This window comes from Pistacia vera, unplaced genomic scaffold (assembly GCF_008641045.1).
Source record: "Pistacia vera cultivar Batoury unplaced genomic scaffold, PisVer_v2 Contig42, whole genome shotgun sequence".
NCBI classification, from domain to species: domain Eukaryota; kingdom Viridiplantae; phylum Streptophyta; class Magnoliopsida; order Sapindales; family Anacardiaceae; genus Pistacia; species Pistacia vera.
In genome coordinates, this window is record NW_022196246.1 from 308,546 (window position 1) to 324,959 (window position 16,414).

Consider the following 16,414-nt stretch of genomic DNA (forward strand, 5'->3'; position numbering starts at 1 on the left):
TCCATTTTGAGGCTGTGCTGGGTCGATTTCAATGGTGGAGGCATTACTGATACCACAACCAGTATTAGTTCCATAACTTGTAACGGTACCAGTACCCATGCCTCCAGCTGACCCAGTTCCATTTCCTGAAACAAATACAGTACCACCTGAAACAAACACAGTTCCATTTCCTGAAACAAATACAGTACCACCTGAAACAAACCCAGTTCCAGTCTCTGACCCATTTCCATCAGCTTTCTCAATCATTGCATCAACACCATCTATTTTTTCCTTATCATTATTGATGACATCAAAACTATCTATTTTTTCCTTATCATTATTGATTACATCAACACTATCTATTTTCTCTTTATCATTGTTGATGACACCATCCCTATCTTGTTTTATTTTACCATCATTCAAGAGAACCCTGTGAGCAAAACTGTAGCTCAAGCATAGCAACACGAGAAGGCAATGGGTCAAATTTTGAGTTGTAGCCATTTTTTGCAAACTTTGTGCTTTGCATAATTTGCTTTTACGGGTATAAATGATTTTACAACGTGGTGGAGGAGAAAGAGAGTGAAGCACAAAACTACTCTCCTGATTTTGTTGTTAAAATCCAGGGTCATGGAGCTCGCATGTTGAACGTTTACGTGCGTGTTGTGATTGTTTCAATATATTTAGCCAAAGACAATTCCTTTAGCTTCTTTTACGTTCATGTGTTTGAGTGATGATGCCAACTGTTTCTGCAGGAATTCTTTTTCAATTCTGAAATTTATATGTTAAGGTTTTAGCTAGCATGGCAATGGGGCGGGGAATGACGGGGATTCCCCATCCTGCCCATGGGGAATTTTAGAGGCTCATCCTCACCCGTTAAGTTTTACATAACATCAATTATGAAACAAACAAATGAACAAACTATTTGAGCCAAAGAATAGTTAATTTCTTTCAACTTGAGATTCCCACATGACAAACACTAATTTAATCGTCTAAACTTAAGCTAAGGCATTGCGTTTGTCCAAATACAGACTCATTATGTTTTGATCAATTACACCAACTGAAAAACAAAACAAAAACTGTTTAGCATTGCATAATTTTTCAAAAATACTCATTATATATATATAAGAACAGGCAGCGGGGAAGGGCACTCCCCGCCCAAGCCCTACCCATCCTCAGGATGGGATTAAAACTCGTCCTTACCCGCCCCTATCCCCCAAAAAGGAAATCCTGGCGAAGAGACAACCTTGGAATTCCGCGCCCATTGCCATGCCTAGTTTTAGTTGAGTTAACAACTTTTTCCCACCCGAACAAAAGCTTATACCACTTTCCCACCTCATGCTTTTAAATATCATTTTAGTATCCAAAGCACAATTTTATTAGTAATTTCATATAGGAGGTAAGATGTCAAAGTAGTAATAAGTGAGGGCAGAATAGTCAACAAACATTTTGCAATTGAAATTAAAACTTAAAATTTCAAGACAGCGAACGCAAGGGCAGCGATCAAGACCCACGAATGACGAGTAATCAAGTACCAGGTTTTGATGGGTTTATAAGAGGAAGATCGGAGGTTAAAAGTTGGTGGAAGATTGATTTTCCAGCCGGAATAGGCAGAATCGTGCAAAAACAGTGAAACCCTAGGTGGGAGAGCAAGTAGGCGTGCAATTGGCGTGGGAAGGTTAGGGGTTTTAGAGATGGGAACCATGCAGTGAGTTGATTGTGGTCTCAAAAGGGATTTCCGAGTCGTAATCGAAAAAAAGGAAAAGATCATGCGAACCACAGTGCTTTTTAGGTCATTTCGTTACCTAAATCGTCCCTGTCACCACCAATCGACTCTCTGGATCTTCCTCTCCAAAAGCCCCATGTGCACCCTAACGTGTCACCATCATCCCTGTCGTGCACGCACGCTTGGCTAGAGAGTTGTTGAGGAATTCCCTAAACACCTGGTGGGCATGAATGGAGGTGTTTGTGGCGGGGGGGGCAAATGGTGGCCAATAATACACAACACCACAATTAAGCAACCAGGGGTGGCTACGGAGAGTGTGGGGTTGAGGGTGGAAACGGTGAGTGAGGGCGGCCGATGGAGGGTTGGTTTTCTAGTGGGGATGAATGGGGTTTGAGTGGTGGCTTTCAGGTTAAATTTTTAGTGAGAAAACAGTCGAATTGGTTCTGCAAAGGAGGGAGAAACCGAACCAGAAAGAGGTTTGTTTTCCGATGAATGGAGGGTGTAGAGGGGTTTTTTTCTTTCTAAATTACTGTATTTCCCACTCAAACCATGTGAAAACATAATATTTGGTAGGGTGTTCAAAGAACTAGTTGGAACCAGATCGGCGGGTACCCTGGGTTTGGTTCCAATTCCTACCCAGAATCAGTCGTCAAGGGTAGGTTCCGGTTCCAAATTTTTGGAACCAACTGTGCGGTTCCGGTTCCTATAGTTAGACCGACCGAAACCAGGAACCGGAACCGAGACTATATAATAAAATTAAAGATTGGGGTTAATAAAAACATTTGTGAAAAAGTAATATAAATACATTTATATTTATATTTCATAATATTTAAAGTAAGTTGGTTTGCCTTTTGAGAATCTACCTTTACAAAGTAATGGAGTTGTAATTTTGAATTTATAATTTGTAATTTTATTTTTGTTAACAAGTGCCAGGTGGGGGGGTATTTGTAAGTTTTTAAGAGTTTTTTTGCCATTTTAAAAACTTTTGAGGGGTCATGTAACTTTGAGGGTACCCAGAACCGAATCGGAACCATTGTTACAGGTTCTGGTTCTGAGTACTAAAACCGGAACCGTTGGTTTCGGTTCTGGTTCCAAATTTTAAGAAACTGTCGGTTCCGGTTCTGGTTCCTTAAAAAAATGTAGGGTACCCGGAATCGAAACCTCTAATATTTGGGTAATACAAGTGTATTTTAAAAGTTGAGGATGAGAAAGTGTCATTAAACTTTTTTGGGTGGGAAAAAGACATTAACTTAGTTTTAGCTGCAGTTAAGTTTTGCAATGAGCGAGTAACATAGACCTCCTTCAAGTCTAGTGAAATAACCAATGCTCCCAAAGGTTTGCAAAGTAACAAAATCCCTCAGTTTTCAATAAGTACCATTTTACCCTCACATGTAGCATACTTTCACAATAATCATACTTAAAAGAAATCTTACAAAGATTTTCAAACAAAGTGAGGTGGTAAAAAATAATGTAAAGTGAAATAAAGTCAAACCATTAATTCACTCTCCATTCATTTTTTGTCATATCTTTTGTATGAAGATCTTTGTAAATTTTTTAAGTGTAGTATTACTCTATACTTCTTGATTAAAATGAAAATCTTATGAATTTAAAAATGACAAGTAATTTTTGTATATTTTTTTATTCCTTTTTATTCACAGTTTTTATATAAATTTATAGTTTCTATTTTTTTCTTTTATGATTATTATTTTAATAATATATGCCTGACAGTTGATAAATTTTGTATTGAAAAGTGTGCTAAAAGTGAGGATAAAATGGTGCTTATCCAAATAAAATTGTGTCATAATTTGTTTCTCACAACATTTCTTAAAAATTGGAGTGTTTTGTTACAACATAAACCTTGGGTATGAAGGAGTATTATCACTCGTTTTAATATGATGGGTTTACTTATGTACCATAGACTTGCAAAAGGGTTATACCACGGTGCATCCGTACTGTTTAAAACATACTGACTTGAGAAAATGGCGCTGTATCCGTTGGGCTCGTACTCTTTACGCCCAGACCGTACTTGCCATTCGTCTGTTTTGCTAGGTTAGTTACCAGATGCATAACCAAAAACATTATTTGAAGTCACTTTGCATAAAATGGTGGTAAAATAGAACTATAACCTTGAGAAATGGAATGATTTAATTTCACTATTGAATCATAAATTGTAGCAGAAATGAAGCTCAGACTCTAATTATTGAGTGACTTTATTCAATTTTTTTCAAATAAAAAGTACAATTTATTCAGAGCTAAATATCTTGACTGAACTCAGTCAGTCCTAAACATGGGATTCACCCTTGGGCTGGGCTTGCCCAATTCCCCATCATTTTGGCAAGGAATGCAAGGGGGGTTGGCCACAACCGGTGTTGGATTAGCAGGAATGGGAAGGGTTTGGGACAGGGAAATGGATAGGGACGGGGAATAGAGATAGGGATAGGAAAATTAGGAATGGGATGTTAGGAATAGGGATAGGAAAATTAGGGACAGGGATATTAGGAATAGGGATAGTGGGGATAGGCTGATTAGGACAAGTATTTTGATGTGGGCAGTCTGTGTTAATACCAGTACCAGTACCAGTACCCGTTCCTGTTCCATACCTGTACCACTTCCAAAGCCTGTACCAGTACCGAACCTGCTCCAAAACCTATACCGGTACAGTGCCACTTCCACCCCAGTACGATACCACTCCAGTACCATACCAAACCTGTACCTGTACCAGTACCATACCAGTCCCAGAACCGATACCACTCCGAAACCTGGACCAGCACCTGTACCTGACCGGTGCCGGTTCCTGACCCAAATCCAGTACCACCAGAACCAAATCCAGTCCCAGTTCCTACCCAACTCCAACCACTTTCTCAATGTCCACATCGCCACTATCTACTTTTTCTTTACCAGCATTGATGACACCAGCAGTATCAGCTTTTAGTTTATCATTCAAAAGAACTCTGTGAGCAAAACTGAAGCTTAAGCATAGTAATAACAAGAAACTCGTAAAGGCAAATTTTTCTGGTGGAGCCATTTTTTGCCAAGTTTGCTGCTTTGCATTGCTCTGAGTGTAACTTTTATCAAGCTATAAATAGATTTCACAATGTACCGGAGAGGAGGAGAAAATAGAGTGAAGCACAAAACTCCTTGTCATGGTTTGTTGTTGGAATCTGGAATCATGGAGCTTCTGTGAAGAGTGATTTATGAGCTTCTTTTACGTTCATGGTGAGTAAGTGATGACGCCAACTGGTTTTGCAGGAACTTCGTTTCGGCTTCCGAAATTTATTTTGTAAAACATGTAAGCTCTAAACCCTCCAGAAGTTTTGCCACATGTATTAATCGCATCCATTTCTTCGCATGGATTTATTATATTATAATATTTTAAGTAAACTGCTTCTTTTTAAATCAAACCTGAGCTTTTTTTAAGAGATAACGGCTTTTCCTGCATCAAATAATGCCTTAATTACACTTTTTCACCAGGTACCTTTAAAAATACTTTTATATATAAAATATTATTTTATGAATAAAGAGCAAACTCAGTTTAAATAGATAGAGCTTTTGAAGAAGAAAAACTAATAAGTCTTTTGACAGTGAAAGGTTAAATTTTAATAGTTCGGATTGATTAAAATTTGACTTAGAAAAAACAGTTACACAAATCCTAATCGCTTGATTTTCAACAATTGAAAGGGTCTTCGAAAGTAAGGTTTTAAAAGATGTTACTGAGTGATGATTAGGAAAGAAAATAATGGTATTGGAGGGGTCTTCCAAAGTAGGGTTTTGAAAGATCTTAGTGAGTGATAATTAAAGAAAAGAACGATAATAATATGAAATCGCAACTATGACGGCATCGAAAACATAATATAAATTTAGATAATAAAATGGTTTTTAAAAAATATGTGTGTGGAAAAATGTCACTATGCCATTATTTAGGTTGAAAAAGTCGTTTATTCTTTCTTTTTAACATTTAATATCGTTTTGCTTTTTTTAACACGCGATGTTATATGATAAAAATAAAATAGCAAAAACTTATTGGAAGTTTTAATTCTAAACCATTAGGCAGTATGATGGCTCTATTTCATCAAATTTGTTTGGGAACATTTATCCTGATTTCCATTGGGAATTCCGAAGAACAAATAAACAAAAGCCTTTTACATGAAAAAAAAGGACCCCCAGTTTGAAATATTGGGTAGTTCTTTAAAAAGTTGTTACAAAAAAAAGTTCATTCAAATTTAGGAACATCCACCTTTAAACTTCATCTCCAGCGCCTTCTGCTTCAGCTGCTTCTAGACTTTCAGCCAACATTCGGTGTCTGTTCTGCGTTTGTCTCTCTACAGCAACCATATACAGACCTATACAAATAACAACAAATATCTATCATCAAATTCAATAGCATGTGGAAGAGTAAAAACACAAGAAATTTTAATCATTTGTCAGTTAAACAAAATATGTTAGGCAAGAATCTGACAAGAAAGGTTATCGAGACATACCAATTGCACTTCCAATTGCACAGGCCCAGAGAATCCTCATGGACCATTTATCTCCAATAACTCCCCTGGTTCCCATTTCTAGCTGCAAATATCCATCCAAGTCTGTTCAGTGTAATGACATTCTAAACTTAAACAACAATTTAAATCTGATAAAAAAGTACATGCTAATGGATCAAAAGGAAATAACAATCTTGTATGCTTCGCGCTTAAACTTTCCAACACTATTAAGTGTAGTAATGTGGCACTGGGGTTACAGAAGACATGTGCAGCTGTTCCACCATGTAATCAGTTAGAAATGCATTCAAGATGTGTGCAGTTTTAACTTTTAAATCAGTCGGCAATGAAGCTTTCACAAATTTGTTCAGCCTACCATTTGAGCCTTGGTCTAAGTGAAAAGGGCTTAACCTCAAGAATGAACACAGGAACCAATCTAAGCAAGTATTTCCTGAAATACGATATTCCTGGCAAAAGGCATGGAAAGCATTTCTAATTGGTGTTCTCACTGTCACATTAATGAAAAAACTTCAAAACCCTGAACAAGAAGTTACAGTGGGAGAACCAGCATACAATGTTTCCAACTTCAAATGGTCATATCCAAGTTGCTTTTAAATTCCAATTTTATCAACTGTTCCTTTCTCCCAAAACTGCTCTGTCATGGTTCATAGCAAGAGTTGTAAATAAATGTCATGAATACAACCTGCTGCCATCAATGGACATGGCCAAGAAGTCCATTCACCAGTTGCTAATTCCCAATTGAGACATGCAGCCCTCAAAGTTAGTCCATAAGGCCAAAATGACAGTTGCTGAGAGGCAGATGGTTAACACCATGCTTTAAATGTATCAACTAGGAAAGTAAGTCATTACTGGCAGTGAGCTTCTAAATAAGTAATTTCTGTCCTACAATATTCAGTGGAATAAAATGGTGGTGAAAATGATCTTGGCCCTTCTATATGTAAAAGAGCATAATAGGTTAGAGATTGCAGGCTGCAAATTTCATAGAGAAGAACAGCTGATAGAGCAGAATTTTTTCGTGGGTGTACGGATGTTCGACAAGGTTGGTCCTAAAGTACAATGGTCGCACATTTTTCTTGAAAATGAGCCATCAGGTCAATTACATCCAGTGAATAAATAATACTAATAAGTTAGATTTCATGAATACTCAGCATTTCCTGGGACGCTTTTCTTTCCAAGAAAAGCCATACAATTTAATAATCCACAATAATTCAAGGGAATGAAAATCTCAATCTGTTGAATGGAACACTGGGTTTGCATTCAAATTTTAAGGTCTCTTTGCCCAACAAATCAAAATAACTCAATATTCAGCACACACCATCTTAAAATTTCAAACTAATATATAGTTGAAAGAAACAACAATAAATCATCATTTCACATAAAAAAGAAAATGTTACACTTAAATTATACTTTAAATGGCACCTAAAATCAATTAAGGAGGAACATATCGCCTAAAAGATCGTTCCTTCAGATTTTCCAACTACGCTCACTAAATTTACTTTAAAGACAAGTATCTAGTTAATTTATATTGTTTCCAGAAACATACTGAAACAAACAAGTACAACACGAACTAGAGCAAATAGAAACTACCAAAATATAATCAAAAGAGCAGAAAGAAAGAATCAGCAAATTGAGTTTTTTTTTTTTTTTTTTTCCTTCTTGACAAGAAACTATGAAAGTTATATCAATTCATAAGTAGAACCGAGCCGAACCCAATTCTATAACAATAAAAACCATCTTATTTTCAAACATTCATAAGATATGAGATCAATTTCAAAAAAAAGAGAGTGGAGTCGGGAGTGTACCTTAGAAACAAGAGTTCAATACTCTTCTGCTTCAATTAACCGTACCGCTGCTAACCATAGAGGAAGTGAGAGGTGGTTTTTCGTGTTTATATATTTTTAACGGGCCTGGGCCAGCGGACGGACCCAGCCCAGGGCAATCGAACGTGCTTAATTCGAGACCCAAGTAACGAGTCAAGTACATTTTGGTCCTTGAGGTTTGGCTTTAGTTTTCAAGGTCCAGTAGAATCTAAAAGTAACACTTAGGTCCTTATTAATTATCAACTATTTGTAGAATTTATGTAAAAAGTCTAAAGTATCCCTAAATATTTTTTTTATATAATTAACAGAATTCCTCTAAATTTTTAACAAAAATGTCAATTAAGGGTTTTTTTCTTTTAAATAATCCTCGTAATTTTTTAATGTCAATTACATGAGACAAGATTAGGAGTAGTTTGAGCAAAAAGAGATTTATGAACTCTTGACTTCGAGTCTCTCTAAACACTAATAAGGGTGGTCATTAAAACTTTTATTCAACTGACAATTCTAAGATCTCGAGAGATTTATTAAGTAAACAGTTTGACTAACTTTGACTTATGTGGACATAAAGTCATAAACTTTGGAATAAGGTTCGTCTTGTCTTGTTGCCATGTCTTTGGAATCCTCAAGGACAAATTCTAGCTCCGTTGAGGTTCAGGTTCAGCTCAGCTGTATGCAACTTGACCTTTCTTGGGGATTAGCTCTTGAATGATCAAATTGTAGCATTTTGCTTTCAAATTGCAGACAGATTTACTTCTTTTTGTTTTTTGCAAAAGAACATGAAATAACATACAGGGAAGGATTAAAAAAGGCATGGAATGTAGAAATAGCTATAGAAAATGAACAAAATGATGCAAATGCAATAGCATTGCTAATATAAATAGGTTCCTGAATTCTATTAATTATATGTAATAAAGGAAAAAAAAAATTATACATTGATTTTATCTTCAAAAGGGTCATTGAGTTAGTCTCTGCATCTCATTTTGGTCATTGAGGGTTTCAATGAGAAGTGGAGGAGCATATTGAGCTGTGCCTTGGTGCTCTTCTGAGTCCTGGCAGAACGAAAGGATGATTGTATCAATTGACATCTCCACCACTCCGAAGAACAGAGTCGCCACAACATAGCCAAGACCCCAGCAAACCTGTTTAACAAGCCAACATTCAAATTATTAGAACCTAGTTTTAGTCATCAACACTGTAAAACTTATTCATGAGTCAAGGATTTTAAAAGTTCTCAGATGAGAATTGGACACCAAACATCATCCCGATCTGTACTTAAGCACAGTTTACACCTGCAACAGCTACAATTTCCATGCTGGCAAATCAAGTCAAGAACATTTTTGTGTTGAATTAACCTATGGTGTTTAGATAAGATTATTGAAGAGAAACTATGAAGCATGGCAGACATATTTAAGCTCAATTTTGCTTTTCTATTCTTAGATATACATTCTTCAATATATCTTTCAATCGTCTACTCAAATAGGCCTCCGGTTAGATTGCCTTTCTTCATTGGTTCAAGAAACACAAATTAAATTAGAATGTATCACATTTAGGATTGAATTCTAAAACTTACCAACACAGGAAACAACGGGGAGGATATCTTGTTATGAGCAGATCTGTATTTGTGGGTATCCAACATGAGGAAAGCAAAAACAGCACTCGAGAGGCTGACACACAATTTCCCAAGAAATAGAATAACATCTCCAATCACATTCACCCGCCCTATGCGAAGGATGTTATTCATGATCAATTCTGTTGCAATAGCAGAAGCCCTACAGAAGCTTTTTCCCGTAATAGCAATCTACAGCAATCAGGAACAAACGGTCAAGCAACCAACAGAAATGGGCATACAACAAAAAAAAAAAAAAAGAAAAAAAAAAAAGACTTTTTTCCGAGATTACCATTATATAGGCATTGCGGTTCACGGATTTGATGGTCCATTCTATGCCCCTCAGACAACCCCGAGAAGAATAAAATGCTGCCTTTCCATACCAGCTATCAGGTGTAGTACCACCAATTTTCATTTTGCGACGAATTGACTCAAGAATAAAGCGAATTGATTCTACAAATGACACAATCAAGGATCCAAGAGCCACAGAACCAAGACTGTATCGCAGCAGCCGTTTCATAGAGGAAAAAACTGGAAGAAATGGAATCTCTGGCTGCATTGGGAAATAAAAAAGCATTCAAGGAAAGAACACAGAAACAATTCTCTCTCTCTCTCTTTTTTTATTTTTTTATTTTTTGGGTGACAAACAGACCTAATTCACAAAGATATTGATTGATGCAAATGACATGCATGCTTGAATTTGTGCTTCTAAATATAAAATTTGTACATATATCAACATGTTTGTAGCTTACCGATGTTTCACCACGAGCCCAATAATAAGAGGCAACAGAACCTGCAATTACAGTCNATCACATTCACCCGCCCTATGCGAAGGATGTTATTCATGATCAACTCTGTTGCAATAGCAGAAGCCCTACAGAAGCTTTTTCCCGTAATAGCAATCTACAGCAATCAGGAACAAACGGTCAAGCAACCAACAGAAATGGGCATACAACAAAAAAAAAAAAAAAGAAAAAAAAAAAAGACTTTTTTCCGAGATTACCATTATATAGGCATTGCGGTTCACGGATTTGATGGTCCATTCTATGCCCCTCAGACAACCCCGAGAAGAATAAAATGCTGCCTTTCCATACCAGCTATCAGGTGTAGTACCACCAATTTTCATTTTGCGACGAATTGACTCAAGAATAAAGCGAATTGATTCTACAAATGACACAATCAAGGATCCAAGAGCCACAGAACCAAGACTGTATCGCAGCAGCCGTTTCATAGAGGAAAAAACTGGAAGAAATGGAATCTCTGGCTGCATTGGGAAATAAAAAAGCATTCAAGGAAAGAACACAGAAACAATTCTCTCTCTCTCTCTTTTTTTATTTTTTTATTTTTTGGGTGACAAACAGACCTAATTCACAAAGATATTGATTGATGCAAATGACATGCATGCTTGAATTTGTGCTTCTAAATATAAAATTTGTACATATATCAACATGTTTGTAGCTTACCGATGTTTCACCACGAGCCCAATAATAAGAGGCAACAGAACCTGCAATTACAGTCGAAGACGATGCAATGAAAAATTGAGTAGCCCAGTAGCATCCAAAGAGGTGGAAAAAGATGGCAATAGCAATATGTGGAGTGTAATGGATGCTATAACCACAGCAGCGATCACAGTTCACACTTTTTGACACAAGATCATAGGCACAGCAGTTGGAATTGCACTTATTTTGAACAACCTGGCCAGAACTGAACAAATGAAGAGCAGCTGAAATCCAGAACATATAAAAAATTGCAAGCATCAAATAGGGTATGATTGGAAAAATTATGAGTGCTTGAACTTCTCCAATGACCTTTGCAGCAACCTGAAAAGAAATTTAAGATCTTAAGCAATGAAATAAAAAGAGCATGATAAGAAAGTAAAATCATTCATACCCCAGATGACATTAACCTAATTCATTAATTAAAAATAAAGTCAAATTATGGATGCTGGTGTTCTCTAGGATAGGCAAATGTATAGTTCAAAAAGATATTTTGATAAGCCTCCTATAACTAAATTGTACAAGAAGAAGAAAAAGGGCAGCCTGGGAAATTCAGTGGACAGGGGCAACAAGGGGAATTCAGATTAGAATATACATCAGTTTGGTTCCTAAAACAGAGCTGTGCCACTGAGTTTTCACTAACAGTATTTCATTGAGTTTTGGGGTGATTTTCTGGTGTTCTCATCATATTTCTACAAGTAGCAAGTTAAATATCTTTATATCAAAAGCCACGTATCCATGTAGTCAGATGCTTTATGTCATCAAAAAGTTAACTTATTCTTGTTTTGCTTTGATCCACCTTCTTTTGAATGCTATTGTATATTTTCAAATTCCAAGCTTATAAGAGGGGAAAAAAAAAAAAAAAAAAAAATCTCAGTCTGAAGTTAAAAAAAGCCTATACATTGTTTGATATCTATCCGCTGAAAGGGTCAGGTTTCAGAGGCTGACTGGAACTGCATTAATGTTGGATGTCTTGGGATTAAATCTAAGAGCACATAACAGAGAAAGGCCAGCATGGCCACAAGGAGCCAAGGAGGACTATCCCCATTCCCCTGTTCTCTAACCCTATCACCTTCAGGAAAATAGTTGTGCATTCAAAATTAGAAAAACCCTTTCATAAACTGAAATTGAAGACAGTTTCAGCAGATCCAGTATTCTCTCTTTTTCATTTTTGTGCATAATAGAGTAGACATAGCACTTGCCTTCAGGACAGATGTTGCCATTAGGATGCGGCGAACAATAGCAATTGAAGTAAGAATGGCAACAACCATTATAAAGGTCATAAGAACAGCAACAGCACGGATATGATTTAGCTCCTGAAAGATACAAAAGAGCATTAAATCAGTGTGAGATATATATACACTTCCAAAGGTAAACTGAGTAAGTGATTAAACCCACCCGTGCAGATACATGATAGTATGGATCATGAACACCAATGATGGGGGAGATGGCATCGTTCCCTATCCATCCAGCTAGAAGAAAAGAAGACAAAATAATCAGCACAATTTTTCATCGAAAATTATTCTCACTTTTAAATACAAAAGCAAATGAAGTAGATAAATCGATACCATAATAAAAATACTTCAGTCAAACTGGTGAAAGAAATCAGAAATCTAAAATTTCTCTATGATTAAGAGATCACTATAGAAACCTCAAATTCTTAGCATTACGAAAGTAGTACAAAGCGGGAAACAGTATACTATCTTTTAGCAGTCCTTTTAGAAATGCTTACACATTTATAAGCTACATTTTCTGTAGCCATCCTCCCATTAGTACATGCAATTTCCTGAATAAATTTTATTAATGGGTAAGTCATGAACTCATATTATTTCATGACAGTCGCAGAGACTCTAACAATGATACGTTTCTTTATAACAATGCCATTAGAGAGATCTGAACTCTTGACAGCAGAACATGCACAAACTCCAAATTGCTAGCAATATGCTGTGGAACACAGCTCAACCATCATATTTATGACCATGACTTAGATATAAGCAGCATGTTCCTGATATTAAAACTCAAACTTTGGTATAGCAGCCAGGAAAGAAATGTAAAAGATATATTACATACCTTTTAAGTAATAAAACATAGTCACAGATATTATGAGAATATTAAAGAGGGAAACTGTTATCCATGGCATTGCAGCAACAAAATGCCGAATCATCAGCAGCCAAATCACTGAGAGAAACAGTGGCAAGAGTCCTCCACAGACAATCAATACTGGCCAGGACTTTCCAATATCTGCCATATATCTCTGCGAAAGCACAGATAATAAATATTACATTCCAGGATTCAATGTGATTAAACAAAAGAAAGACGGGAAGAAGAATAAAATAATTAAAGTTTGATGTAAATTTTGACAGAATAAACTACTTCAAAGAGCTCTTGGCAAACTACTCAATTGATTGAAGTAACCAGCATCTATCCATTCACTAAGTAAGCCTTCATGGACTAGGAGGTTGTCTCAACAACTCCTATTGCTTGGGCAGTGGAGTTGGGTGGCGGACAGATCCTACAACTGGTGTACCTTCAGTGCCACACAGTTATGGCACAACTATGCAAAATTGTGTTTTATCCTACCAAATGAGATTGCCCGGTGTTGGCCTGCCTGGTGAGGTCCTAGAAGTGGAGTTATGGATATGACTATAACCTTCAAGTTGTGTTATATCTTACTCAATAGCATAAATTTGACATTCATTTCTAATGTACATATTACAATAATTCCACAAGCAAAGAAAAAAAGTTTTCAACCTTTAATACAGATGATCGAGAGTTGACCGTCTTGTGAATTGATTTATCAATTATAATGTCCTCATTGATATTCACTCCACCCATCTGTTGCCAATGCTTCAAAGACAAATTTGACACACGAGCTAAGTATTGGCAGCTCCAATAAACTGCAAACATTATAATGGGAAGAGAAGATATTTATATATTGACAAACTGAAACCGTAAAAGAGTAAGCAATTCTTTTCATTAATGTCCAAAGTTTTATAGCAAAGAAAATCACAGGTAGCACAGATTCCATACGCAAATAGCATATAGAACGCATACATATGAATGTACATGTTAATATATTAAACAGCACAATCAAAACAAAATATCTTCACCTACCATTTACACTTGGAAACAAGACAGGATAACAAGGACCCTGAAGTTGAAGAGAGCTGTTTCGCATTGCTGGCGTAAGGAATTCAAAATAATCATAATTTCTATCAATCCAGTCGTCCATATTGAGACGAATTTCTCCCTCTGGATAATCACAGACCCAATTTAGTGAATCCTCAGCCGGGATAGGGCAATCCAACAAGCATATACTCCGGGCATTTTCCAACTTTAATTGGCCGTCCTTCAAACCACTTTGATAAACCTGATTAGGATTTAGCCAATATCTCAGTTCCAGTTCACGAAGGCCAGGATCCGCATGCCTGTCACCACATACGTTACCTTTGTAGTCCAACCCATATGTAAGCCTGGTAAGGCACAGTAGAATTAAACCACATAAAGTAAATTAATGAATAGAAAACAAACTCGAAAGGTACCCCAAAAAGTTTATAAACTGAGAGCAAGCAAGCAAAATATATGTTTGTGTACTCGTAAAACAGAATAACCATAAGCATAACTATTGCAAAATCTTGAACTAGTAACCAACTCCGCCTATAGTAGAATAATGCAATGAAAGGTTTTGTTGCCAAAGGTACTCGTTAGTACGTAGATTCTAGATTAATTATATGCTAATGAACCTGATGAAAACAACACCAAAATGGACTCACGTTAGAGGAATGAATACCCATTAGGGCTAAATATAATCCCTAACAATTACCATCATCTGATTGTGAGCCAATTACGAAATTTATGTGACTTTGGTTTTAACCCATATTTGCTATAAGTATAACATCAATCATGACATATAATTACAGTTGAACATAAGAAGAGCTAAAGTCCTCTAGACTCCAGTCATTCTGTATCTATTACTTCATCTCTTCACCTCGAATTCTTCACCAACCAAACTGATGAAAAGGATACTTGAACAAAGATGAGAACCCAATTGTCGCACTAAATACAACCTAACAACATGATACATACACTTTTGATAGAAAAAAAAAACCACATATTATATATTAAAGCATATGAAAAAGGTAATGAAATGGCAAAACATAAGAGACAAATCAGATATATGACTGGCAGAAAAGGAACCAAATGGTGATGACAATAAAACATACCATAAATAGAAAAAAAAAAATCAAACTTTACCAAAACAAAAAGCAACCCATATGGAGAATTATCAAGTAGATGAAGTGGGTATTATCAAAACCTTACCTTAGTGGGTTTCCTTGGTTAAATCCAAAGCTAGAGTTAACAATCATGGCCACCCAAAATGCTATAAATATAACAAGAAATGCAATATCCCTACATTTCCTGTTGTGCCTTATGATTCCACCATCAATTGGAACACTTCCATCACTTGATGGGTACCTCCCTATAACTGCTCCCAAAGGTCCTCTCATGGCTTCTTCACACAACAAACTCTCCGGATACTAAGCTGTCACTGTGAAAAATGTGATCTTTCTGCAACTAGAGTGAGAAAGAAGAGAGGTATTTGAGAGAGAAGTAGAGAGGGGAGTGAGTAGAGTAGAAGCTAGTGAAGCTTGGGTGAGTGAAAAGAGAAAAAGAAAGTAAGAGCAAATAGGGGGAGGCTTTAGATTTGGAATATTTTTAATAATTTTTTGTTTGGTTTTTAAGACAAAGATATTTGAGTATGCTGTCTCTTGAAACAAAATTAATAATTAATTAGTGTTTACAGAATCGACGCCTTCTGGCTCAGATTGGGAATCTTTTGTCGGCTTGGCTTGGCTTATGTGGGGCTTAAAGAATTGCTTATTAGTTTTATTTATTTTTTATTTTTTAATTAGAGTTTTCGAGATAGTTTACGTGTGTCTCAACTAATCTTGAGGTCTATTAAATACTGTATAAACCAAAATAATTAGATAAATTATAATATTATTATGATAGGTGGCCCTAAGGTTTGAATCTATAACTCAAAAAAGAGAATAAAATCTCTTTGATCGTCAAAACAATTTCTTGGCTATTTAATTATTTTTATTAGAGTAATATTATGCTAACAAACGAATCTTACAAACTTTCTTTCATAAACCCGATGTGACACTCCCACCACATTGCAGGTGACATTAGTAGACACGAAAAATTTATCATAAATCAATTATTAATTGTCACGTTAGGTTTGTAAGAGAAAGTTTATAAGATTTGTTTGTTATCGATCTTTATTATTTTTGTTA

General features: G+C 36.1%; 2 protein-coding genes across 4 annotated transcripts; both read right to left on the reverse strand.

Moving 5' to 3' along the window:
* Nucleotides 1–5,785: 5,785 nt before the first annotated feature.
* LOC116142868 lies at nt 5,786–8,048 on the reverse strand. The gene is made up of 3 exons (XM_031428279.1): nt 7,998–8,048; nt 6,181–6,262; nt 5,786–6,042 (listed from the first exon to the last, which is right to left on the reverse strand). Exons 2-3 carry the CDS (start codon nt 6,254–6,256, stop codon nt 5,939–5,941), a joined length of 180 nt encoding a protein of 59 aa, XP_031284139.1. The 5' UTR covers nt 6,257–6,262; nt 7,998–8,048; the 3' UTR covers nt 5,786–5,938.
* A 698-nt stretch (nt 8,049–8,746) lies between these two features.
* Nucleotides 8,747–15,819, reverse strand: LOC116142867 (choline transporter protein 1). 3 transcript variants are annotated; one of them, XM_031428277.1, is made up of 12 exons: nt 15,438–15,818; nt 14,232–14,590; nt 13,869–14,014; nt 13,188–13,371; nt 12,516–12,589; nt 12,320–12,433; nt 11,085–11,441; nt 10,625–10,885; nt 10,441–10,524; nt 9,586–9,729; nt 8,947–9,154; nt 8,747–8,765 (listed from the first exon to the last, which is right to left on the reverse strand). In XM_031428277.1, exons 1-11 carry the CDS (start codon nt 15,623–15,625, stop codon nt 8,969–8,971), a joined length of 2,097 nt encoding a protein of 698 aa, XP_031284137.1. In that variant the 5' UTR covers nt 15,626–15,818; the 3' UTR covers nt 8,747–8,765; nt 8,947–8,968. The 3 variants fall into 3 exon arrangements, with proteins under 3 accessions (XP_031284137.1, XP_031284136.1, XP_031284138.1); XM_031428276.1 differs by lacking the exon at nt 8,747–8,765 and having other exon boundaries at nt 8,853–9,154; XM_031428278.1 differs by lacking the exons at nt 8,747–8,765; nt 10,441–10,524 and having other exon boundaries at nt 8,853–9,154; nt 9,586–9,813; nt 15,438–15,819.
* Between the last annotated feature and the right edge of the window lie 595 nt (nt 15,820–16,414).